Raw genomic sequence first — 25,474 nt, 5'->3', positions numbered from 1 at the left:
GAATCCACATACCAGACATTATCACTTGATTTTGCCACATTTGTAGACATAGTATTCAGTATGTGTTGCATCACAAATAGCCTTTCGGGCTCATCTGCATTCCGAATAGTGGTTGCATATACGTTTTGCTGCCTCCTGTCTGGACAGTCACGTTCAAAGTGACCATGTCTTCCACAACCCCAACATACTACATTTCCGTGTTGACATGCATTATTGCATTGCGCATTTCCACGACCTCTTGGACTCCCCCTACCTCAAAATTTTCCTCGACCACCACCTGTGTTATGACCACGATTGTTGTTTTGCTCTTGTGCTTGGTGGTTGCCTCTTCCTTGGCCTCATCCACGACCTGTATCGTGCCCTCTTCCTCTTCCTGTATTGTTGAAAAGGACCTGTTTAGAACTTTTTCCACCAAAGAAAACATTGTATGGGTTGAAGCAAGCACCTAGAGCTTGGTATGGGAGGATTGTAGGATTTCTCATTTCATTGGGCTTTGAGATGTCTGAAGAAGACCATTCATTGTATGTGCGGAAGAATGAGGAAGGAATTGTGGTAATATGTATCTATGTGGATCATTTGATCGTCGGAGGTGATAATGTGGCTGAAGTAGAGGGCGCGTAGGCTCTAATTATGAAAAAATTTGACATGAAAGACTTGGGAGACTTGTGGTATTTCTTGGGCATTGAAATTATTCGCATGGAAGAAGGTGTATGACTGTCACAAAGGCAATATGCTTTGGATATGTTGAAAAAGGATGGTATGGCTGATTGTCAGCCAATTGCAATGCCCTTAGATCAGAATTTGAAGTTGGAAAATGATGCAGGTCAAGTGCTTGATAATGCTACCATGTATAAGAAGATTGTGGGTAGCTTGATCTACTTGACTATCTCACATCCAGACTTGAGCTACACAATTGGATTGGTGAGTCAGTTTATGCAGTCTCCCAGGAAAACACACTTGGATGTAGTGAGGTGCACTTTGTGCTATGTGAGTGCTACTTTGGATTATGCTCTCTTTTATAGGGCTAATGTGGAGTTGCAGCTCTATGGCTACACCGATGTGGATTGGGTTGGTAGTACATACAATCGCAGGTCTACCAGCAGATTCATGTTCTTGCTTGGGAGTGTTGCTATCACCTAGAGTAGCAAGAAGCAACCTATGGTTTCTCTTTAAAGTACATAGGCACAATACAGGGGTGCTGCAGTGGCGGCATGTGAGGTAGCATGGCTAGGATTGCTACTTCAGGACTTTGGAGTACAGGTACAGAGGCCGATTGTCATTTATTGTGACAACCTTAGTAGCATACAGTTGGCACGAAACCTAGTGGTTCATGCCTGGACAAAGCACATTGAGGTGCACTACAGCTTCATCAGAGAGAGGGTCTTAGCAGGCAACATCGCCCTAGAGTACGTGGCAATGGATAAGCAGGTTGCAAATATCTTCATCACGAAGGTCCTTGGAGTGGCGAAGCTACGGTGGTTTCAAGTGATGCTTGGCATACAAGAGATGACGTTGAGATTGAGGGGGATTGTTGAGATGTCAAGTTCAACATGTATGACTCCTAGATGACTATCACTGACATTCATCATCCACTGGCGTGCCTTAATGGATACGCATATCTTCGCCAATGATACTACAGCTGGACTACATCAAGTCGGTCTACCTACCAGAGTGATGGCACACCTGCCTACTCACCTCACTCACTAGCAGTTCATACAAGACCGTTGTACTAGTTTCCCTTTATGTTGTATTTTTCCCTTATGTTTTTGTAGACGTCTTATCTTGAGTTTGTGAAGAAGAAGAAGTATAGTCTTTTGCCTCCATCTTTGTGTGTGTGTGTGTGTGTGTGTGTGTGTGTGTTTGTGCTTGCAAGAGCTCAATCTTTCTCCTTCTATCTCTTGACACTAGGTACCAAATGAGCTTGTTCATTAACAGAACATAATTTTGCTACGTGTGTAAACAACTATCCATTAAAGTTGTTTAACAATACTTGCAACCTTAACAAGTGTTACTAAGTATCCGGCATTTTTTTGCCACAAAAATGGTTCTTGATATGACGTGCTCAAAATGGTCTAGTAAACAGATTTGACCAGCACCTAAGGACTCTATCACGACACATTAAAATAATACGCATCAGTGTCAGTCCCAGAGACCCATATTCTCCACATGTGGAATATGTCTCAGATAATAATGTCCAAAAAAAGAACATCCCGTGGAGGTCACTGTAAACACTCTGCGACATGAGTGAGAGGAACCCTCATTAACCTTGCTCCACACTGGCTAAACCGAACTCCATGAGTTCCTGGACCATGTTGTATCCCATGAGACAAAATGTGCCAAACAAAACCCTATCATGTAGATCCATAATTTCATAATGAAAAAATGTATGTGAGACAGTACGACCAAAAATTCTTTGCTCCTACATGACCTTGTCATGTCTCTGAAGAGACCTACTTGGAAAAATCAATCAAAGCATATTCAAAAATGAAAATAAATAAAATCATATGCGTACCTGGAGGTTGAACATAGTGTTCATTTACCCGCAGTCAAATGCACGACCAAATTTCTTGCTTGAAAAGGCCTGGTAGCACTAATTGAAATATTAATGAAAATCAAGTAGTATTGTGTTGATAACCTTGGGTGTTGCCTTGGCAATCCAAACCTTTTGATTAAAATTTGTAATGTCAAACCCCTTGGTCTGCTCAAACTAGCAGCCAACAGTGACCAACACAATCTACGGTGTCCAATAGTGATTGGAATCAACTTGGAAAGTTGAACTTTTTCACTATCCATTGACAAATTGCAAACTTCTTTCCTTGAAAGTACAACTGTGATGAGAGAAAACTGTGGCCCTCAAAACCTATGGAGTGATTGTATAGTACCTGAGTCATACCCCTAAAACTATCACTTCGAGAGACACAATCAATCTGCAACTAAGCATAGATCATCTCAAAGTTGAAACCTTATTCATCTTGAAGGAATCATATCTCTCCATGAATAGAAGAGAAAAATTGTCAACACCCTCAAACAGGAGATCACCTAGTTTGAGGCTCACTTAGCCTATTCATGTCGTTCCATGAATTATTTGCTTGATAATGAGGACATGCCTACTTGCTATCTAAAAAAACCATTATCTGTATTGCTAACACCTTGTGCACAAAAATTGCCCACCGTTGTAGTCATATACAATGATCACAACCAAATATATCAACCTCAACTATTTCTTAACAGAGTAGTTGATATTATAGCGGAAGCGTAAACCATGCTTTAGTGGAATGAGTCCATAATATTGGCATGCTATGCATGCATATCAGAAAAATAGTGTGATAAGCCCTTGGCTTCAATGACGGTCTCCAAAATGTGAGCAAATGCCATACGTGTCTCGCACAATGTGTACTAGCATGGACAATTATCACAATTGGTAATTGCGAACCATAACTATGACCTTATATCCTCTTATTGTCAAACTTGTGTGCCATTATCCTTGATCCTAAGTCAATGAATAGTAATGTGGCACCGGAATAGAAGCCTTGCTTTGCAGTAAGTCTGTCAAAGCTCTTTGCTTTGCACAACAGAGAAATCTTATTCAAATGAAAATTGAAAGAGATAAAAACAAGAGGAACTTGAAATTTTCTAACCTTGTCGCCCCTCTGATAGCAATTGTCTTCACTTGAATCTGTTCACTTGTCTGGCTTGTATCCATGTATGTCGAGAAAGTTAGTGATGTCGGATGTACCTTGTATGCCATTGTGGCTTGGTTCATACAAACCTCCAATAAAAAATAGGTAGACGTGTTGTCAAGTTTCCCTAAGTTCATATGCTACCATCATATTCCAAACTTTGGAAACTTCTAGGCAATATGCCCTAAAGTGAAGACTTGCTTTGCATAAGTTCATCTAGGCGATGAGAAGAATGCCAGAGTGATCATAGCTAACAAGTGCTTCTGTCAAAGCAAAAGAGAATCGACCTTGTCAAAATTTTATAGAGAAACGGCCTTGCCGAATCATGCAGTTTATTGAGAATCATGAGATTGCCCAATATTCAAGAGTAAGGAAGTTCAAAATTCGAAACTGAAATTTAATGTACTTATCGATTTTTTGAAATTACCGCCCTTGGCATTGAAAGTCATAGAAACCTATGGCATGATTGTGCTTTCAATGCACTTTGCATACTTATTTTTCCTGCACTCTGGCAAGTTGCAATTGCTTTGGAGCGATTAGGCACCCAATGCATATACATAGATATGGAGCAGTGCTCCTAGAAGCCTTGCTTTTCCCCTCCGCTTAATAGCACAAGGAGGACATATCAAAGAGATTGTAGCTAACAAAATCTATGGCAAAAAAATTGATGGAGACGTGCTCCTTAGATTGAACATGTACCGTGATGTACCTTTGATTTTTGACCTTGTTGAGGAGGATACCGTATGAGAGGCATATAAATAACTATAGTAATTGCACAAAAAAATTGTACCTAAGATCCAATACTGCTTGCATTCACCTTGGAAAAAACCGTCAGACCACATCGAGTTTGGAAAACTTGCCTAGGATCCATGTCCTAGCAAATCCAAAACTCTAACTAGGAGCCTACTAGCTTCGTGAATAGCAATAAAAGTTTGGCCTTGATGAGTAAGTTTTCCTTACAAGTCGCAGGCAATGTGTGACTTGCCTTTACTACTAGGAAACTTTGCCTTGTTTAAGGTAGATACCCTTGCATGCATTATCCTTGTTGGAGTCGTGCTCCTTTGTTAAAACATGAATGATGTAAAACCTTGCTCTAATCATCAAGTGCGGCATGCATCTGCAAAATAAAATGGAGATGAAGCTAAACAAAATGATACTTGCTTACCCACGACCTTGTTGACCGATTGGGTTTGCCCTTCGCTAGTCAATACTTGATTACATGCTCCATAATCAAGGCATGCCCGATGTACCTTGGTTGTATGAAACCGTACTCCGTAATCAAACATAATCGATGTACTATGGATGATCTTATGGCCCCAATCGTGGCACTTTTTCCTCGACCATTGACACCTTACCGACTGTGCATTTTGCTTTGCATGGCCCTGAGGGCCTTCACCATCCTCGCATGGCCGTGCATTAGCTGTGCTCGAGTAAAGCTCCATGAAAATTGTGCAATTTGATGATGTTATCGGCCATACTAGTAGAGGCCCTGTCCACTTTGTTGTATACCACACCCCTTTCTTCCCAAAAAAGTTTAGAGCTCTGATACATGTGTGAGACTCAAGGAACTACCTTGAGGATTCTCTGCCCTACCACCCTATTATATAAGCCCTTGACTGTCTATATCTAGAATCCCCTGTCCACATCTAATGGTCGGCCCTTGGCTTGGGTCTATGACCCCCCTGGGTTTGCCATTGGCCTTACACTTGGATGCAATGAGGTGCAAAGTGCACTATGAGATTGCTACTTTGGATCGTGCACTCTTTTATACGGATGATGTTGAGTTGCAACTCTATGGTTACACAGATGTAGATTGGGCTGGTAGCACATATGATTGCATGTTTGCCAACGGATTCATGTTTTCACTTGGGAGTGTTGCTGTCACATGGAGCAGTACCAAGCAACCTACTATTGTGAACTCGTGTTATGAAGCCATGGTGGTGCAAAGCAAGAAGAGGGACGAGAGAGAGAGAGAGAGAGGAACTCGACACAGTATGCAGAGAAAAAACACACGCTACTTTTGATTAATTTTTTCTTTCTAAAACCTTGCATATATAAGGCAATTTGCCATGCAAACTTGACTTTAATTGGATCTCTATTGCATGCCTATGAGAGGCTTTTCCCACGGGCTGACCAACGAGGGCTTTGACCCAACAATCCCCCCCTCAAGCCCGAACTAGACAGGCCGTCTCATGATACCTCGAGTTTTTGGTGTACTCGTCAACCGTGAGTTTTAGGTTTTCTCACAACCAAGGATTTCTGGTGTATCCATAACTTGGTGCTATGATAAACCCCCCCTTGAACAGATAGGATGTAGGTCAAAAAAGTTAGCTACCAAAAATGGAGTTTTTGGTTCACTGCCAAACCTTGGGTTTAAGGTGTAACCAATAACCTCATGAGAGTGCAACAAAAAAGGGATGAGAACTGATAAAATTGGGAGGTCTTACCACTTATTTTTGTGGCAGTGTCTATAACCCGTACAATTTATTTTGACTAAACAACATGAAAAGAGTTGATCTAATAAATTTCCTCATCAACAGAATATATTGGAGATTCAGTGTCTCCCTCAACCACATGAATTTGAGTTTTACCCTTTTGAAAGCACTTATTTGACGGATGATTTGTTTTACCACACTGAACACAAGGATTCTTCTTGAAACAGTCTTTCGTCTGATGATTGTTGCGCCCACAAATGGCACAAGATCTGGTTCCATTGAATGGTCGAGATGAAGCTGTTGTAGTGGCACATTTAGTGACTGCATATGCACTGGAAGTATCAGAAGAATTGGTGGGGGATACGGCATTTGAGACTGTATATGCACTGGGAATGATAGTAGAATTGGTACTAGGTACCCTGCGTTCTTCTGAAGGAGTACGAGCGGAAGTGCGACGCGAGAGAGAGTGCAAGAAGAAGAGCACGACGATATGGTGAACTCGCTCTACTGTAATGTGTAGAGCATAGTGAGTTCTTATTAGGTTTTAACAAAAGAATATGTGTACATACCTGGCGGCCCGCCCACTTACCTGGGCGACCACATTGGGCTTTATACCCCAACAACCTCCCACTTAAAGTCCAATGTGGTACTTTAAGTGTGAGAGAAGCTACTATACAAGCTAATATACAAGAGATGTAGAGAAGTGATGTACTACCCTACACCTAACTGCTTGCGAAAATGCGCAAAGCTCTCTGAGGGAAGTCCTTTTGTAAGTAGATCAGCAGGATTTTTTGTGGTGTGAACTTTGACAAGCTGAAGTTGCTTATCCTCGAGCATTTCCCTAATGAAATGATACTTCACATCCACATGCTTTGTCTATGAGTGATAAACTGGATTGTGAGCCAATTGTATAGCACTTTGACTATCACAATATAACACAGGCATCTCTTCTTTGATTCCCAAATCTGTTACTAGTCGATTAAGACAAATTGATGCTTTGCATGCCTCTGATGCTGCAACATATTCAGCCTCTGTAGTAGACTGAGTAACACAATCTTGTAATCTAGAACGCCATGATACTGCTCCACCAGCCAATGTAAAGACATACCCTGACGTAGACCTTCGGTTGTCTAAGTCACCTGCATAATCTGAGTCTGTAAAACCCTTTACACTTAGCTCCTGACTCCCATAGCATATGCACATACTCTTTGTAGCTTTGAGGTATCTCAATATTCCTTTCACTGCCTCCCAATGTTTCTTGCTTGGGTTTGACATGTATCAACTTACTACTCCCACTGCAAATGCAATATCTGGGCGAGTAGCAATCATTGCATACATCAAAATACCCACTGCAGACGCATATGGAATCTTATCCATTTCAGCCTGTTCTTCCTCAGACACCGGACAATCTTGTTTGCTAAGTTTCACATATGGTGGCAATGGAACACTCAATGCCTTTCCCTTCTCCATATTGAAACGTTGCAAAACCTTGTCAATATACTCTGTTTGAGATAACCAAATCAACTTCTTTGATCTGTCTCTCTCAATGCGCATACCAAGTATATGACTTGCCTCACCCATGTCTTTCATGTCAAACGATTTTGCCATCTTTGACTTCAAAGCTGAAATTTCTTCCAAGTGCTTGCCAGCAATCAACATGTCATCCACATACAAAATAAGGATCACCCAACTGCCATCCTTAGCCTTCTTTGTATATAGAGAGTGATCGAACTCACTACGTTTGTAGCCTTGAGAAAGCATAAACTTGTGGAATTTATGGTACCATGCCCTCGGTGATTGTTTTAAGCCATAAAGACTCTTTAACAACTGGCATACCCAATCTTCCTTGCCTTTCTCAACAAACCCTTCTGGCTGCTGCTTGTAAATTTCCACATCTAAATCACCATGCAAGAACGTTGTCTTGACATCCATTTGGTGCAACACCAAATCTAATATGGCAACCAATGCAAGAAAGCATCTCAATGTAGTCATCTTGACCACCAGAGAGAAGACTTCATCAAAGTCAATGCCTTGTTCTTGCTTAAAGCCCTTGGCAACAAGCCTTGCTTTGTACTTTGGCTGACTATCATGAGCGGTGATCTTATACCTGTAAACCCATTTACAAGGTAGAGCCTTTTTGCCCTGTGGTAATTTAACTAGCTTCCATGTCTTGTTTTTATGCAAAGCTGTCATCTCTGACTGCATGGCCAATTGCCAATTCCCGAAGTCCTTCATTTGCACTGCTTCCTTGTAACATGAAGGCTCATTGCAATCAGTCAACATGACATAATTCATAGATGGAACAAACCTATCAGGAGGTCGCGTGACACGTCCAGATCTACGCACAATAGGTGGCTCAGGCTCAGCCACAACCTGTGGTTCCACTCTATCCTGTCCTTGCTCCTCTTGAGCCCTGACATTTTGTCTTGCACGTGCAGGTCCATCTTCTTGGAAGACAACTCTTCTAATCTCCTCAACCCTCTCTGGTTTAGAATAATATTTGGATTCATTAAAGTGAACATCATTGCTGTCGACAACCTTTCTGGATTCGGGATCCCAAAGTCTCTACCCCATCTCACCAGAATTACCATAGCCTAGAAAGATGCACTTTCTACTTTTTGGCTCAAGTTTGTTCCTAAATTCCTTTGGAACGTGAGTATATGCCTCACAACCAAAGACTCTGAGATGCTTATATGAGGGCATTTTGCCTGACCATACCATCTCTGGCACTGAACCTTCTGCAAAACCTTGCTAGGAGATCTATTTACAAGATGAACAGCTGTTGATACAGCTTCAGCCCAAAACCCATTTGGTAGTTGTGCATTAGACAACATACTTCTGACCTTCTCTTGTATGGTCCTATTCATCCTCTCAACAACACCATTTTGAGGAGGATTGTAAGGAGCAGTAAGTTCACATTTTATACCTTTTGACTCACAAAAGTCCTGAAAGGCCTTTGAAACATACTCTCCACCATTGTCAGTGTGTAAGCATTTAAGCTTCTTGCCACTCTGATTCTCCACAAGTGTCACAAACGTTTTGAAAACATTAAACGCTTCATCCTTGTGCTTGAGAAAGTAAACCCATACTTTCCTCGAGTAAGAAGCTCCCCCTAGAGATAGGTTAGGCATAGGTCCACACAAATCACTATGAACAAGTGCCAACTGTGTATCTCTTCTACTGCTTCTATGCTTATGTGGTTGCTGTGTTTGCTTACCATACAGACAATGTTCACAGAATTCAAAATCATTAAATGAAAATCCAGGAAAATAACCAGAACGAGACAAGATTTCCATTCCCTTCTTGGACATATGTCCTAACCGGCTATGCCACAAAGAAACGTTCGGCTGCTCGGTTACATTGATTACATTTTTAGAGACATTTGATACATAAATCATGTAAAGTCCTCCAGACTTTACTCCATGTGCTACTGTCATAGAACCCTTGGATATCTTCCACATGTTCTGTCCAAAAGTGGTGACGTAGCCAGCATCATCAAGTAAACCTGTGCTGATCAAGCTCTTTGTAATTGCGGGAACATGTCTCACATTCTTCAGCGTGAAAGAAGAGCCATTCTGAAACTTCAATTGTACATCTCCAACACCTAAGATCTCACATGTCTGCCCATTGCCTAGCCGAACATGATCTTTAGTGGTCACATAAGAGGTAAACCACTCCTTGTTTGGAGACACATGAAGTGATGCCCCTGAGTCTATAATCCAATCACTCAGTGCATTTCCATCAGATGCTATAAGAAGAGCTGAGTCCATTGTATTCTTCAAGAAGTAGATGTCTCCTGACACTAGACTGTCATCCTCTGCAACATTGTTTGTCACATTTATTTCTTGAATCTTCACTGAGGACTTGTTCTTCTCACCATGGTCTTCAGCTTTCTCTTTGCCTTTTTCTGCTTTCCATTCTCTGCAGTCTCTTTTCATGTGACCCTTCTTGCCACAATGGTAGCATTCTATGTCACTCTTGCCTTTAGCACTGCGGGACTTGCTACGATACTGATTCCTCTTTCCACCTTTGTACTTTTCTTTGGTCCTTCCCCTGACAACTAAGGCTGTTCCTTTGCCTTTTTCTATTGTCTTTCTATTGGTTTCTTCAATAAGCAGACTTCCTTCTACACCTGCTATGTTCAAACCATCTGGAGGTGCAGAATTACTCAAAGCTGTGCGAAAAGTGTCCCAACTTTTCGGCAATGTGATCAACAGGAACATAGCTCTAACAGGTTCATCAAACTTGACACCTTGAGCTGACAACTGACTATAGATTGTGTTGAATTCATTCAGATGATTGGACATAGGTGTCCCTTCTTTCATCTTCAAGTCAACAAGCTTCTTAAGCCAGTATACCTGTGAAGCTGCAGTCTGCTTCTCATAAAGATCACTCAGCTTTAACCATGCTTGATAAGCCGACATCTCGTCTGCTACATTGAAGTAAACGCTTTCTGCCAAAGTCAGTATAATGGTAGAAAGTGCCAATTCATCCATTTCGCTCCATTCATCTTCGTCCATATCTTCTGGTTTTATCCCCTTGAGCTTTATAGGTTTTATCTTCTTCTTTTGTACCAACACGTGCCAAATCTGCTTCTTCCACAATGAGAAATTGGTTCCATCCAGCTTCTTGATATTGTAAAGAGCAGTCTCCTGTGATCCAGCCATAGGTACGCTTCACAGTAGTTTACTTTTCTGGGAAAAATTCGGCAGAGTTTCCCCTGTAAACTAACCTCTGAACCAATATCAACCTGTCAAATGAACCAAGAAAGCTTCAGATTCTGCATAAATTTTGGCAGAGTCTCCTTTGTAAAATGGTTATGGTGTACTAAAAACAGACCAAAAAACAGCTCAAAAAACACTGTCTCTCTGACACTGTAAGCTGCGGGTAAACCTGTCCTGCACCTGTACTGTCTCTCACTGTCCTGTCATTGTCCTATAAGCATAGACTGCGACAATGCCTCAACAGCAGTAAAGCAAAGATGCAATCCCAACTGTCTAACTCACAGTCAATACATCCTAGCTGCCTATCTAAGGGTGCTCGAGGGATCGCTCCAAGACCTGTATCATCGAAAGGATCTCAACATTCGAGAATCCCCCAGCTCAATGAAACCTCACTCGACCCTCAACAAAGGCTGCAGTAAATCTGACAGTACATAGACTTCCCACAAAGTCATACATCCACAAATTTCCCACTGTATGCTGTAATCGATGCGGCGGTTGTTTGCTGCGTGACTCACAGCCAGCAAACCCTCAACAGACATACATCATCTCTGACAATACATCCCATGTGGAAGTACCTGCAATGTCAGGATGAAATCTGGAATATCAAGCAACAAACACAAGCTACCTGATGAACTAGTGGATGTCGCCTAGAGTCTGTGTGTAGATGCGCCCGTGTCGTATGTGACACGCCTCCAAGAACTGTGAGCCGTCCTTCGATGTGTAGACAACCACAAATCAACACTCTGGGAGTGTCGATATCCTCAGCACCTGCAATCGTAGACCGAAAACCACAAATTTGCAGAGTCGGATCTGCACCCGCTGAGACCACGTAGTCGAAAATGGCTTGCGCAGACCTTTGTCGAAGCCGAACGGTGTCCGAGATGACCACAGGATTTGGGGACGTGTCTTCGCCTGTCAAATTTCACTCCAATATGAGCTGGTGACTCTAGCCTCCTGTAGTGCTGCCCCGAGCCTCGATCTGAGCTCTGATACCAGTTGAAGGAGTACGAGCGGAAGTGCGACGCGAGAGAGAGTGCGAGAAGAAGAGCGCGACGATATGGTGAACTCGCTCTACTGTAATGTGTAGAGCATAGTGAGTTCTTATTAGGTTTTAACAAAAGAATATGTGTACATACCTGGCGGCCCGCCCACTTACCTGGGCGACCACATTGGGCTTTATACCCCAACATCTTCTTCCTGCAATGAATTGATGATACCATCCAAGGATGGCAGCGGATCTTTCTCTTTTAAAACAGTAACAATCTGATGAAATTTGTCAGTCAAACCTTTTAACAAAATGGCTATGAGATCTTCTTTTGGTACTGAAGCTTCGACATAAACAAGTTGAGTTCTAATACTCTTTAGTCTATTGGCTAAAGCTGCAATGTTTTCATCTTCACGCATGCGGATGGAATATAATTCCATTTTTAAACTCATTTTTGAATACTTAGCTTTGGCACCGAAAAGCTTCTCTAACTCTATCCAGGCAGCACTTGAAGAATCAACATCGTCCAAATAATGAATAAAATCGTCTTCTAAGGAGGTTAGAAAGCTTGTTCGTCTTTCCTTTGTAGCTCAGTAGATAATGCCCTTGTAACTGCAGCGCATGTGCCGGATTCGTAGGCTGCAAGATGTTTGACTACGTTCCATAAGTTTTTGCGCATCAAATAGCCTTTAACTTTGACCTGCCAAGTATGGAAGCCCGATCCATTGAACTTGTCGACTTTTGATGCCATATTCAATATGCAAAGGATAGCAGCATTTTGATATGTCGCAAACACGCCTTACCAATTTAGCACTTGCAATCTGGAAATTCACCAATGCTTGATCTGCTAATCGATTGTCCGATTATTATGCTTGATCTGCTTTTCGATTGTCCGATTATTATGCTTGACGAGCACTGTGCTGCAGGGGCGAGGGTACCCAAGTGTGGGAATAGTGCCTAGCTTGAAATAGTAATTGGGTGGCCACTTGATTAAAGTGTGAAACTGGATGAAAAAAAAAAAAACCTAAACTATCATGGCGAGCTCTCTGCAGGCAACAGCGCCGTTTACAGTTTGCTTCACAACAGGCTTAAGAGGCCGAATTGGCAGGAGGTACAGGGTCGAAAGTTGTCCTTCAGCCCAGAGCGACCATGTTGACGATGGGTTTGCATGGTTTTATGCAGGTCGAGATTTGGACTGGCCCCTCTGCAAGTGGTTGTACCCGCGCTGTGCTTGTCGAGTGTTGCTTGTCGAGCGCCGAGGCCCAGTAGGGCTCTAATACCAGTTGTTGTGAACTCGTGCTATGAAACCATGGTGGTGCAGAGCAAGAAGAGGCACGAGAGAGGGAGAGAGAGGAACTCGACACAGTATGCAGAGAAGAAACACACGCTACTTTTGATTAATTTGTTCTTTCTAAAACCTTACATATATAAGGCAATTTGCCATGCAAACTTGACTTTAACTGGATCTCTATTGCATGCCTATGAGAGGCTTTTCCCACGGGCTGACCGACAAGGGCTTGGACCCAACAACCTACAATTTCACTATCGAGTGCAGAGGCAGAGTACAGGGGTGCTGCAGTGGCAACATGTGAAGTAGCATGGTTGGGATTGGTACTTTAGGACTTTGGAGTACATGTATAGAGTCTGGTTGTCATCTATTGTGACAACCTCAACAATACACAATTGGCTCAGAACAACCCAATGTTTCATGTGAGGACAAAGCACATTAAGATGCATTACCACTTCATCTGAGAGAGGGTCTTGGTAGGCAACATCGAACTTGAGCACATGACGATTGATGAGCACATTACAGATACCTTCACAAAGGCCCCTTGGAGAGGTAAAGGTATGGCGGTTTCAAGCGATGCTTCGCATACAAGAGATGGCATTGAGCAATACAATGTTGAATGTCAAGCTCAACATGTACTACTCCTAGATGACTATCATTGATAGGCATCATCACTATCACACCTTGGTGGATGCACATATCTTTGCCATTGATACTACAGCTAGACTACACCAACTTGGTCTACCTACCAGAGTGATGGCACACTTATTCATCCAGCTCATTCACTAGCGGTAGACCATTGTACTAGCTTCCCTTACGTTGTACTTTCCCTTTTATGCTTTGCAGGCTTCTCATCTTGAGTTAGTGAAGACAAATGAGTAAAAGGTTTGCCTCCATCTCTGTTTTTATGTGTGCTTGCAAGAGCTCAAGCTCTCTCCTTCTCTTTCTCTTAACATTGAGTACGTGCACGTGCATAGAAAGGTAAATAATGAAACTTTGTTAGTTTTGTTTGATAGAGTTCTCCTATCATTGATAGCCAAGGAAGTACAAGGGCGAGCATAGCCAAGGAAAAGGCAAGTTATATAGAGAAAGAATTTGGAGACTCTATTAAATTGTGGTCCCTACATGAAGAGTATATTTTATAAAGGTGATAGCAACTTCATTTGACTCTTCATCTAGACCAATGTAGACAGGCTATTTAAGAAAGATAAAAGAATTTGAGCTCAAGACAGTAAATAGGTCACTGTGATCCTCATGATGACACCATTTCTTTGTTTGAGTCAAGCAAACCAACATTACTTTACATTGTGGTATGGGACACATGTGTTGAGTATCTATATAGCTGAACAAGAATTTTCATTGGATTATTATTTTCTTTCTTTGGGTCAAGCAGATCAATATTATTGATAGAGGAGTTCACTTAGCTACATGGATTGCTTTACAATGTGTTATGGAATACATTTATCGAGTATCTATGTAACCAAACAAAATTTTTCATTGGATTATTATTTTCTTTGTTTTGGTCAAGCAGTCTTGGATCTTTGACAGACGAGTTACTTAACTACGTGTATTGATTTACAGTATGGTATGGGACACGTTTGTTGAGTATCTTTGTAGCTAAGTAGCCACTTAAGCTTCTGTGTAATTAGCTATCATTGAGGGCAATGCATCTTTGAATGGGTGGAGAAAATAGTACTCAGTCTTTCCACTCCATACAGAATCATAAACTAACAAGTACTTCAAATATCAGGACCATAACCAACATCAAAATAATCTTCATATAGAAGAATTTATGACCTCTGATGGGGTTGTCAGATTGACTACTATCTTAATAATATCCTCAGCTATAGCTATATAGTTTGTAGATATTGCAAGGGACAACATGAAGTCCAAAGTTGGAAAACAAACTAAACTAAGAAATAGTTAGTTGATCATAACTCATTTTGCACCTAATGTTGCAAGTGTTTTGCTATAAAAAATTATTTTCTAACTACACTCTTCTTCAGTGATCATTGAAGACAATGATCTCAATTAAAGGGGCGAGAATGTTAGACATTTGGTAAAACTTGGCATATTTACAAACTGACAAGCAGTCAAAGGTCAGTGAATTTACAAGGTTGAGGAATAGATAGGGTCTTTGGACAAGACTTAGGTCTTAAAGATAAACAAAGTGCAAGTGTGTGAATAGGTTGGATGGCTTGTCAAGTGTGTATTGTAGAACACAAAGACAAAGGTGTCAACATTAGCCATGGATTGTGGCAAGCAACTAGGAATTTGGCCTACGCTTGAGAGTGCTTATAAAGAAGAAAGGTTGCAAACATGGGAATAGGGGCTAATGAAAATGCCAAAGGGTAAATTGGAACCTCAAGGGCCGATTCACATTGGCTTTCCTAAAAGGGCAAGAACTTTTCTTATGTAAGTAGAAGTTGGGTGGAGAGTTACACACACGTACCTCTATTTTCATTTTGCCTCTCTCATTTTGTCTATAAGCAAAGGAAGTTCACGGTTTCAATGTATTCGTGAGACAAGTGTGTCTCACATTTGTAGAGTTTGATCAAATAAACGTATCTTTTTGGAATGATATACGATCATTGTTTTACACCAAGAGTGTGCAATAGATTTGTTTCTAGTTTCAATTTTTCACATAGTATTTTTGTTTCAAACAACATGATGTATGTATGGGTATGAGCAAGTATGAGGTGTGCTACTAATTTTGACTTTTTCCTTTCATCATTTCTATTTTAAAACACTATGAGTGTGTAGTTTGAAGTTAGACTTGATCACAAGTAGGGTTACCTTTGGCTACTCAACTTACAAGGAGTGCGAGTCCACACTATAAGGACATAAATTTTTAAGCATGGGGATGTAGGCTCAGTTATTATGCATCCATGATTGGGCAGACTGTAACATCCATGGTTGGGCACATTGTAACATCCACTAGATTGTGGAATTAAGAAGTTTTATGGATTTAGGCACTCTATGCTAGGTTGCTCCTCATTTACACAGAACAACATCACTTTTGGCATTACACTGCATGTGGAGAGTAAATGTACCCATGGACTTAGACATAGGGTACCATTTTTTTTTTCACAAGAAAGTCCAATTGCTCATTAGTCATTTGATTGATTTGGACTAGTTATAAGCATTCCGATTTCAGCAAGGAATTGCTTTAGGAGAAGGAGCTCAATAGGAGCAATCAACTTTGCATAGTTAGGGCATTTTGTTTGAGGTAGGCTCTTCCTTTATTTTGAGATCCATGCAGAGGCTCCTTTTGGCTAAAGGGACGATCTCTTTAGATGTTATTTTGATTGCAATCATATAGTTTTACAACGTGTGGTCTTGCTACGAGTAGATGGATCCATGTATGAGTACAAAGATTTGGTATTTGTTAAGTAGACTAGTAGATTTGACGCAAGTTTAGATTCAAAATTGGTGCTCTGTGCGCGTATGTCGCACGTGTCAATGCAAGGAACTTGCCGATACACTGTGTGCGAGCCACAAATGGCTCCAATCACACAACAAGCCTAAACTAGGAAGCTCAAAGATGGCGTTGGTGTGTCACTCACTGCTCTACGCTTCTTGTCGTGGAGGATTCCTCGCCGCGAAGAAGAGGGAGACGCCGCTATGCTGCACTCAACCGCCTCGCCACCGTCGTGCCGCCTCAATGCTCGATCGCACACTCTCTCTCTCTCTCTCTTGCATACACACACACACACACACAAGGAGATGAAGAAGAAGAAGAGGGAGATGGAGCAAGAGCACTCTTCAACTGCACAAATGAGAGAATGAGTGAATTTTAGGTTTAGTTGACTTTTATATGAGCTTGCCCCATTCACACTTGGGCGCCCATGCTTAGCCAATTAATCCCTTGAATGTTCCATTTGTGTGTGTCTCTCATCGGCGATCACTCTTACCCTTTTCCTATTGGACCGACAAGCCCGGTACCTGACTCTACCAAGTAAATAATACAACGTCCGTTGTAGGTGATAGGGTGTCCGTGAGCCATGAGGATTAACATGCCCCCCTTCCTGATGTAGATTCCTTCCTCAGAAGCTATTGAGTTGCAGCGCGTTCGTCGAGGTGGAAGAGCATTTGAGATGAATGTCCTTAGCCTTCTTCAGTCACTGCAAAATCAAACAACATTTGGCATAGTAATTGCATTCTCATATACAATTAAAAAGCATATGCAGTTTTAGACAGACAAATTGATTGGTAACAGAATTTTGAACCATTTTTCAACAATAAACATTAAATTTCAATATAATAAAATGCATAAACATATGTAAAGGTAAAAATTAAACAAGTATGGGGTCGCTAATTTAACGGTAGAAAGGCACTAGAGATGTCGCACGTGTCAATGCAAGGAACTTGCCGATACACTGTGTGCGAGCCACAAATGGCTCCAAGCACACAAGCCTAAACTAGTAAGCTCAAAGATGGCATTGGTGTGTCACTCACCGCTCTATGCTTCATGTCGTGGAGGATTCCTCGCCGCGAAGAAGAGGGAGACGCCGCTATGCCGCCTCAACCGCCTCGCCGCCGTCGTGCCGCCGCAATGCTCGATAGCACACACACTCTCTCTCTCTCTCACACACGCACGCGCGCGCGCACACACACACACACACACACACACACACACACACACACACAAGGAGATGGAGCAGAAGAAGATGGAGATGGAGCAAGAGCACTCTTCAATTGCACAAATGAGAGAATGAGTGAATTTTAGGTTTAGTTGACTTTTATATGAGCTCGCTCCATTCACACTTGGGCGCCCATGCTTAGCCAACTAATCCCTTGAATGTTCCAGTTAGAGTGCGCCTCTCATCGGCGATCACTCTTACCCTTTTCCTATTGGACCGACAAGCTTAGCACCTGACTTTACCAAGTAAATAATACAACGTCCGTTGTAGGTGATAGGGTGTCCGTGAGCCATGAGGATTAACATGCTCTTATGTAGAGATTTTTCATTGATGTTCTTGAGGACGAAAACTCTTCTTTAAGGGGGGAGTAACGCCAAGACAAAGGTCTTGTGCTAAGAGCCTTGGGAATGGGAGCCTATGGGGGTTCTATTCCAGGAGTGCACATTAGTAAAGGGGTTTTACATATAGCAATGAGGGTTACCTATATAAGAGTGGTTGGGAGGAGTATTAGTGTGCAATCCCAGTCTAAGGTCGTGGCTATGGGCTACGAGCTTGCATCAATCATTACCAAGCATCGGTGAGTGTATGGGGATGAGGGTGGTGTATCACTTCTAAGAACTAAAAGTTTGGTTTGTGGTATGAAAGAAATAGAGGATAGAAGAGATGGATCTACTTTAACTTTCACGATGCTTAAGTGATGGGATGATGAAGAGACTAAAGACTTTGGTCTAACTTTTTAAAATCATCTTTCATCATTCTTGTTTTAGCACCTTACTTCCACTAGAAAAATGGCTACTCATTGATTTGTCTTATGAGAGTTTCTAGATGCCATCTCCTCTCTCCTTATGCACAAGAAGTTACTATTGATACTTACATGGAGAAACTTATTACAACTATGGAGGATTATCTGCTTTGATAATGAAACGTTCAAAATGTAATTGCCACTACCTTGTGGAGGCATATAGAATGTTTGCAAATGTTTTCACATGGAGGAGGGAGAGGGACATAAGTTACCAAAACTAGGCCTTGTTTCCTCTTGGCTGTCTATAACAACGCGCGGGTCACATACTAGTTTAGGATGGGTTCAGATGGGGCAACGACATTTTTTTTGGAAGAGGCATTTTTGTGTCGTGCCGTGCATGGATCGGACCAAAAGGAGATGGCGAGTTTTGGGCCTACCCCCCCCTCCCGAAGAAGAAGACTTCCATACCACTTTTCAACGCCATATGTGGACGTGCGAGTTGAGCCGTGGCTTGCGTGATGAGAGCCGCAAGCTGTTCCAATACACCATCACTGATTCGTTGTTTTGGACTCGATAATTTTCATCTTTAGCTATGCTACGATGTCATGTGAACCACGAGAGTGGAGGCACAAAAATCACTGAGGGCTACTGCTGCCCTTGTGCGAACCCAGCCTTAGTTCTAACTTCTAAGGCAGATCTAAAGTCCTAAATAATTCGGGAATTGAGGGGGTCTTATGACTTTGGACCACTGCCACGTTTCTTTGGCCTGCGGAGTCTTTGGTCAGCAGTGGAAGCCATTTGTCCCTCCCTTCCAAGTTCCGTGTTTTTTCCGGGACATCGTAGCTTTCGTCTAAAGCTCGCTTGTGCAGGTCGCAGGAGCGGAAGTGCTTTGCAAATTGCGATTTGAAGAAGTACCTGCAGCCCACCTTCGCTCTCTTCGATTCTGTAGATTGGAGGGCCTTACAATCAAGCACTCTTGTGGACGATTTTGTGTATTGCAGCTCATTGAGCTCAGCTCACGTCAACAAATCGGGCTTGCGCATTTCTCACTGCTGCGAAAGCTTCAACTACAAGGTCTGATGAATTGCCTGTAATCATGGCAGCTGCCAAGGGGATGCTAGTATGCCCACAAGGTCTACTAAATATAGTATACTTTGTAGCCATGGCTTAGGAAGAAGCCTCTTATGATCTCATATCGTAACTTTCATAACATGCCCTTGATCTGCTAACCTCCATACTGATGGCGGGACGCAAACTGCGCCCAAATTATAGATCACAGGGCACACTTGATGTCATTGCTTCTCTGCTACGATCGAGGTTTACCACATTTATTAACTGTGGCATTCTTTTGCTCCTGATTGCAATAGCCACAGCTCTCATCTACTATGAGGTCAGTGCTCTCCACTTTATTGCTCTGTTGCAATTCAATAGAAAGGTCTATTTCCTATTCTTAGTAAAAGAGCTGGATGTATTATAGCCTTTAATATATGTCAGAAACTCTTAATAATTTTGTCACAGAGTATCAAAGCCTGACTTTCGGCATGGATATATATATATATTGTCACTTGCTTGCCTCCAATTTCAAGTTGCTATTTTTTCTGCTGCATATATTGTTGTTGTTGTATGTTTATTGGTTTGCTTAGGTTCGGGTTTGCATAATGGTGCTCACATAATCTTTATTGGATCTATTGTTCTTCATGTAAGTGCCCCTTCAAAGTAGTACAAGCCGGTAGTTTTTGTAATGGTATTACATAATACTGTCATTGTAAACGTATGCCATCTCTGAAATTTTAAAGTTAGCAAATGGAAGAACCCTTCCAGCTTGTCTATGCATTCTTTAAGGTGTTTTTCACCTTTGCATCTCTTCAGTCATAATGGGTGCTAGGCTGATTGTGTTGCTATTGTTTTCTTTTGTGAAACCCATTTCTACCTTTAGCTTTGCAAAATATGTCGGACAAGTTCTCTGTGAGGTTTCTTGTTAATGATATATTCCTTCATTTGTGATGTAGGCCAACTACGTTGCCTTGAATATTAAGACAGTAGCAGGGGACAATTTGAGACCAACGCCATGGCACAAGTTTCCACTCCCAGATTCAGACAATTGGAATCGTGCATCTAGGCTACCTACCATTTTAAAATGTAATTATTTGAGTTGCTTAAGTGATATCCTTGGCCCTATCAGTCACACTCAATTTCATTCCAATTTGATGGATCTCTGTCCTAGTTTTTTTCAATGGATTTATGAAGATCTATCCCCTTGGAGACATAACAAAATTACCAGAGAAAGTCTTAAAGCTGCTCAACAACATGCCGCTTTTCGGGTGGTTATTGTGGGAGGTCGCCTCTACATTGAGTTCTATTATGCTTGTGTTCTACCAAGAGCTTTGTTTACGCTTTGGGGCCTTTTGCAACTCTTGGAAAAGTATCCTGGTATGGTTCCAGATGTGGATTTAATGTTTGATTGCATGGACAGACCTTCAGTGAAGAAGGCTGATTATGAGCACAAGGGTTCTCCACCTCCATTGTTCAGATACTGTGGCCACAAGGAAGCATATGATATACCATTTCCGGACTGGTCTTTTTGGGGATGGTATGACTGAATTCTTATTGCTTTGAGCATTTAATTTTCAACAAAAGAAGTTAGAAGTCTTTTTGAAAGCCCCATCAAGAGGGCTTGGCGTATATTACATGGGCTATGAAACTTTTTATCTTTAGAGTATCCAGTGTTAGTTCTGAATCTAGGCATTATGTAATTGCATCTCTTCTGCCTTCTGCACCATGAAGCATGGGCTTGATGACCATTGTCAACCTGGAGTTGAGTTGAGGTGATTGAGAGGGTACTAGTACAAATTTCTGCAAAAGGTGTGTCTGCGTGCCTGAGTGTGTGGAGTTTGTTTTCATATGTGCTTGTGTCTGTGTGGGTGTTGGAGGATTTTGTGTGTGATGGGGGATGAAATTTGTGTGCATGTGACTTTTGTGAGTGTTTTTGGGGAATGGGGTTTAATGTGTGTGTGGAAAGTCTTTTTCTACTAAGCCAGGCTTGTTTAGTTCCTTTCTGTAGTTGACATCGTGTATATGTTTGTTGGTGGTGTTTCATTGAAGAATTCGGTTGTCTGGCCCTCAAGCTTAACTTGCCTTGGGTCCAACATGTTTTTTATTGGTTTCTTGAGGCTTTGTCTCTTGAGTTTGGAGGCGCCCACATGACTGTTACTCGTTGGCCTCTCCCTCTTTTATCAAAATCTGCTTAACTTGTCAATCTTGCATCTTGCCTAACATTCTCTAGGATTTTATTGCCGTGTGAGGGAGCTTGTAGCTTTATTGGCGAGAGCCAGTTTGAGCAAGTGGAGTACTGTGTGTTGTGATGCTTTTTGAGAAAATTTTAGCCTAGCTTGTGTTAGTGACCATCGGTCCTGGGTGGAAAGGCATTTAGAGGTCTGTTGATCACATCTTTGCACTCCTTGCTTGTCACTAGGAGGTGTATCTTGGTGTGTCTATCTATCTTATTTTCTCTCTTTTCCCTTGAAGCTCGTGATGATACTAGCAAGTGGACGGTACCAGGACAATGCATGGCTAGTGTGAAATGGCTAGGGCCAGTTTGCCACGAGCATGGCTTGTGTTTGAGCGAATTGTCATTGGAATCGGAGGTGTGTGCAACTGTTTATTGTCCTTGATGACCTTGTAAATGTGGAAAAGTTGGTTATTGCCAAAGCTTTTCGTTCATCTTCCAGATGCTTTTACTCTTGCTTAGGGCTTTTCTAATGTGCACTTAGGCCCTTGGTTGGTGGTTTGCCACCTTTCACCCTTTGTAGGGATTCTAGGAACATTTAGGGTTTGTGCAAGACGTTTTACCCATTTTATATGTTGTTTCCAGTTTTATGGATTTTTCGTGTTGGGTATTTTAGGAGGTTGTGCCTGACCCAAAGTTGGCTCACTATATCAGTGTAGCCCGAGTCCACTTATTGGTCATCTTGAATCATTCTACCTCTGGAGTTAATGAGTTGTTGGCTTCACCTCTCTCTCTCTCTCTCTCTCTCTCTCTCTCTCTCTCTCTCTCTCTCTCTCTCTCTCTGACTGGCATCTTTCTCGGGGATGATCTCACCCTCTCGCAGATCGCTCATATGCAGGAAGTAATGCCGGAGATTAGAGCGGCAAGGGAAAAAGGGAAGATCGCTTTTTATCGAGACGGAAAAGTGGTAATACTAGAACGACGCTCCACATGACGGTGCGAGACTTATGGGACCACACTCAAAGTAGCTGCCTGGAACTGCAATAGTCTATGCGTCTTGATGTGGGGGCCTTTGAGGATAGCTTTACTGGAAGAGACATCATCTTTTACTCTGAGACACACCAGGCCCCAGGGCAATCCATGCCTCACATTAGTGGATACAGGTGGGAGACAGCCTACAGACAGGAGACACGCTCAGAGCACAGAGGGCGGGGCTCAGGGGGAGTGGCAGTGTTATTTAGAGAGGATCTGCAGCCATTGATACATATAGCCCGCAGGGACGAGCAGGCTAGGTACATGTGGGTGAGACTGAAAGCAGAGACAGGCAGATACCTCTATCTAGCTATTTTCTACTTTCCCCCGAGTACATCAGTTTATGCATCACCCAGAGGATAGTCCCCTTTCTCTATTTTGGATGATGACATATGGGAGTTCTCTAGGGACGGTGACATTATCATCCTAGGGGACTTCAATGCTAGGACTGCCCATCACCAGGCAGTGTTTTATGATACTTCAAAGGAGATGCTAAGAGAGCTAGATGTTGGAGAGACAGGCCTTTCCAGACTATCACACGATGTGGAATGTACTGAGTATGGGCGACACCTGATAGACATGGGTACTGCACATGGATTGGCCATCTTGAACGGCCTACAGAGATTTCCTGTTTCGGGAGGTTTTACATGCTTCCCACACAGACATGGAGCCAGCACAGTAGACTATGTCATGGCACAGCCGAATCTCATCTCTAGTATCCAGGATCTCACAGTTGAGCCCAGACCGATCGGGGTGGCAGTGGATCATGCTCTGGTGTCGATGACCATCTCCTTTCAGTTCAGTGTAGCACACAGGCCACGAGTAGCAGCCCCTACTCGCTACACATTCACACGGGAGACGGATTCTGTATACATGGATGGAATATACAGACGCCTATGCACTGAGGACCCGGGGCGACCTCTGGAAGAGCTAACTACTATACTGACACAGACATTACATGAGGCAGCAGTAGAAGCATACCCACACACCCAGCCTGAGCAGAGCCGCCGATCAGGGAGCATGCCTCAGAACAGTTGGTACGATGAGGAGTGCCGCCAGACTAGAGCCAGACTTCAGAGGGAGGTGCTGTTGGGGGACGTCACTCATAGACAGTCACAAATTGACTTCCGACGCCTGGTGCGGCGGAAGAAGAGGGCTTTTTTGGCTCGACTCGAGCAGGATCTATATCAGCTATTCTTGAGTCAAGACTCGCGTGAGGCGTGGCGGCTCTTTCATGAGCAGTCCCCCCCCCCCCCCCCCCCCCCCCGCTATTTCCTCCATAGAGACCTGGGGGCAGTACGCATCATCTTTGTACACAATACCCGAGCAGCCGGCCCTCCCCAACCCCCCCGATCCATGCCCACACGCATGTGTCTTTTTCACCGCTGAGATGGTGAAGAAAGCCATTGACAGGATGAAGACTGGGAGAGCATATGATCATGATGGCCTAGTCGCTGAGCATTTCATGCATGCCAAAGACCTACTAGCAGAGCTTCTAGCAGTTATGTTTAACCGGGCCATGTGTGAGGGCCTACCAGACTCTTGGAGCCTATCTACGATCGTACCTATCTTCAAATCAGGAGACCCCATGGAGCCTGGGAATTACCGCACTATTATGATTGGGCACACACTGGCACGGTTGTATGCATCCATTCTGGAGCAACAGCTGAGTAGATGGGCAGAGAGGGAAGGGATACGTGCAACTGGGCAGGCAGGATTCAGGAGAGGCTTCTCTACTCTTGACCATATCCTAACACTCAGGGCCATCATCGAAGAAGGCAGATCTCATGGAAGACGGATCTATTGTAGCTTTGTGGACTTCCGCAAAGCTTTCGACACGATACCCAGAGCTAGATTGATGCGCAGACTACAGGAAATGGGAGTACCCACAGAACTCATTTGGGGGATCATGGCATTGTACAGATCAGTAGTAGGGCATGTACGCACCCCGGAGGGACTTTCTACACCGGTTTACTCCACTATTGGGGTGAAGCAGGGCTGCCCGCTCTCTCCTACTCTTTTCGGTATGTATGTGGATGAGGTCTCTGACTACATTGACGGCGATGGGGATAAAGGTGCTCAGTTGGCAGGGACATGGATTCCACTTTTGCTATATGCTGATGACATAGTGTTGATCTCCGAATCCCCATAAGGAATGCAACGTCAATTGGATGCTTTGCATACGTTTGCCCACGAAAGTGGTTTGTCTGTCAACCTGGGTAAAACCAAGGTTATGGTGTTTAATACCACCCCACAGTGGATCAGGAGGTCAGCACCTACATTCACATATGGCCGGGAGACTATGGAGTACACAGACGCTTACACTTACCTTGGAGTGGTTTTTAGCGGACCTGCATTCTCACTCAGAAGAGCAGCAAAGACCAGACTTACTAGAGCCCACGCAACATTGGGTAGATTGGAGAGGATGTGTTCACAGGTTCAATTTCAGGAGCCCCGGACGAAGCTCTAGCTCTTTGACACCTTGGTGGCTTCAGCATTGCTCTATGGAACCGAGATATGGGGACCTTCACTGGATCACCATGGGAGGCCGGGTCGCTCAGACGGATGGGGGAACATGGAGAAACCTCTCGGCTCTATGATCTCGCGGCTCATTAGAGCCAAGGCGTCAGTACCACGGGCCATTATCCGAGCAGAGCTAGCGGCCCCCCCACTTGTGGTGGAGGCGCTCACCAGATCAGTCTCCTTCATAAACCGCACA

The 25,474-nt window shown here is 43.0% G+C and overlaps 1 protein-coding gene across 2 annotated transcripts in view; it reads left to right on the top strand.

Moving 5' to 3' along the window:
• The first annotated feature begins 19,261 nt into the window (after positions 1 to 19,261).
• Positions 19,262 to 25,474, top strand: part of LOC147431569 (uncharacterized) — a 67,709-nt gene continuing 61,496 nt past the window's right edge. Inside the window, exons 1-2 of one of the 2 annotated variants that reach the window (XM_086494126.1) lie at positions 19,262 to 19,887; positions 20,507 to 21,087. In XM_086494126.1, the coding sequence (XP_086350252.1) occupies positions 19,738 to 19,887; positions 20,507 to 21,087 (731 nt within the window). In that variant the 5' untranslated portion in view covers positions 19,262 to 19,737. The remainder of the gene's footprint in view (positions 19,888 to 20,506; positions 21,088 to 25,474) is intronic. The other variant, XM_086494125.1, reaches the window with a different exon arrangement.

Source organism: Adiantum capillus-veneris, chromosome 21, assembly GCF_014529385.1.
Source record: "Adiantum capillus-veneris isolate H3 chromosome 21, ASM1452938v2, whole genome shotgun sequence".
In the NCBI taxonomy this organism is placed as follows: Eukaryota; Viridiplantae; Streptophyta; class Polypodiopsida; order Polypodiales; family Pteridaceae; genus Adiantum; species Adiantum capillus-veneris.
The sequence above is the reverse complement of the archived record's forward strand: the minus strand, read 5'-3'. Positions and strand labels throughout refer to the sequence as shown.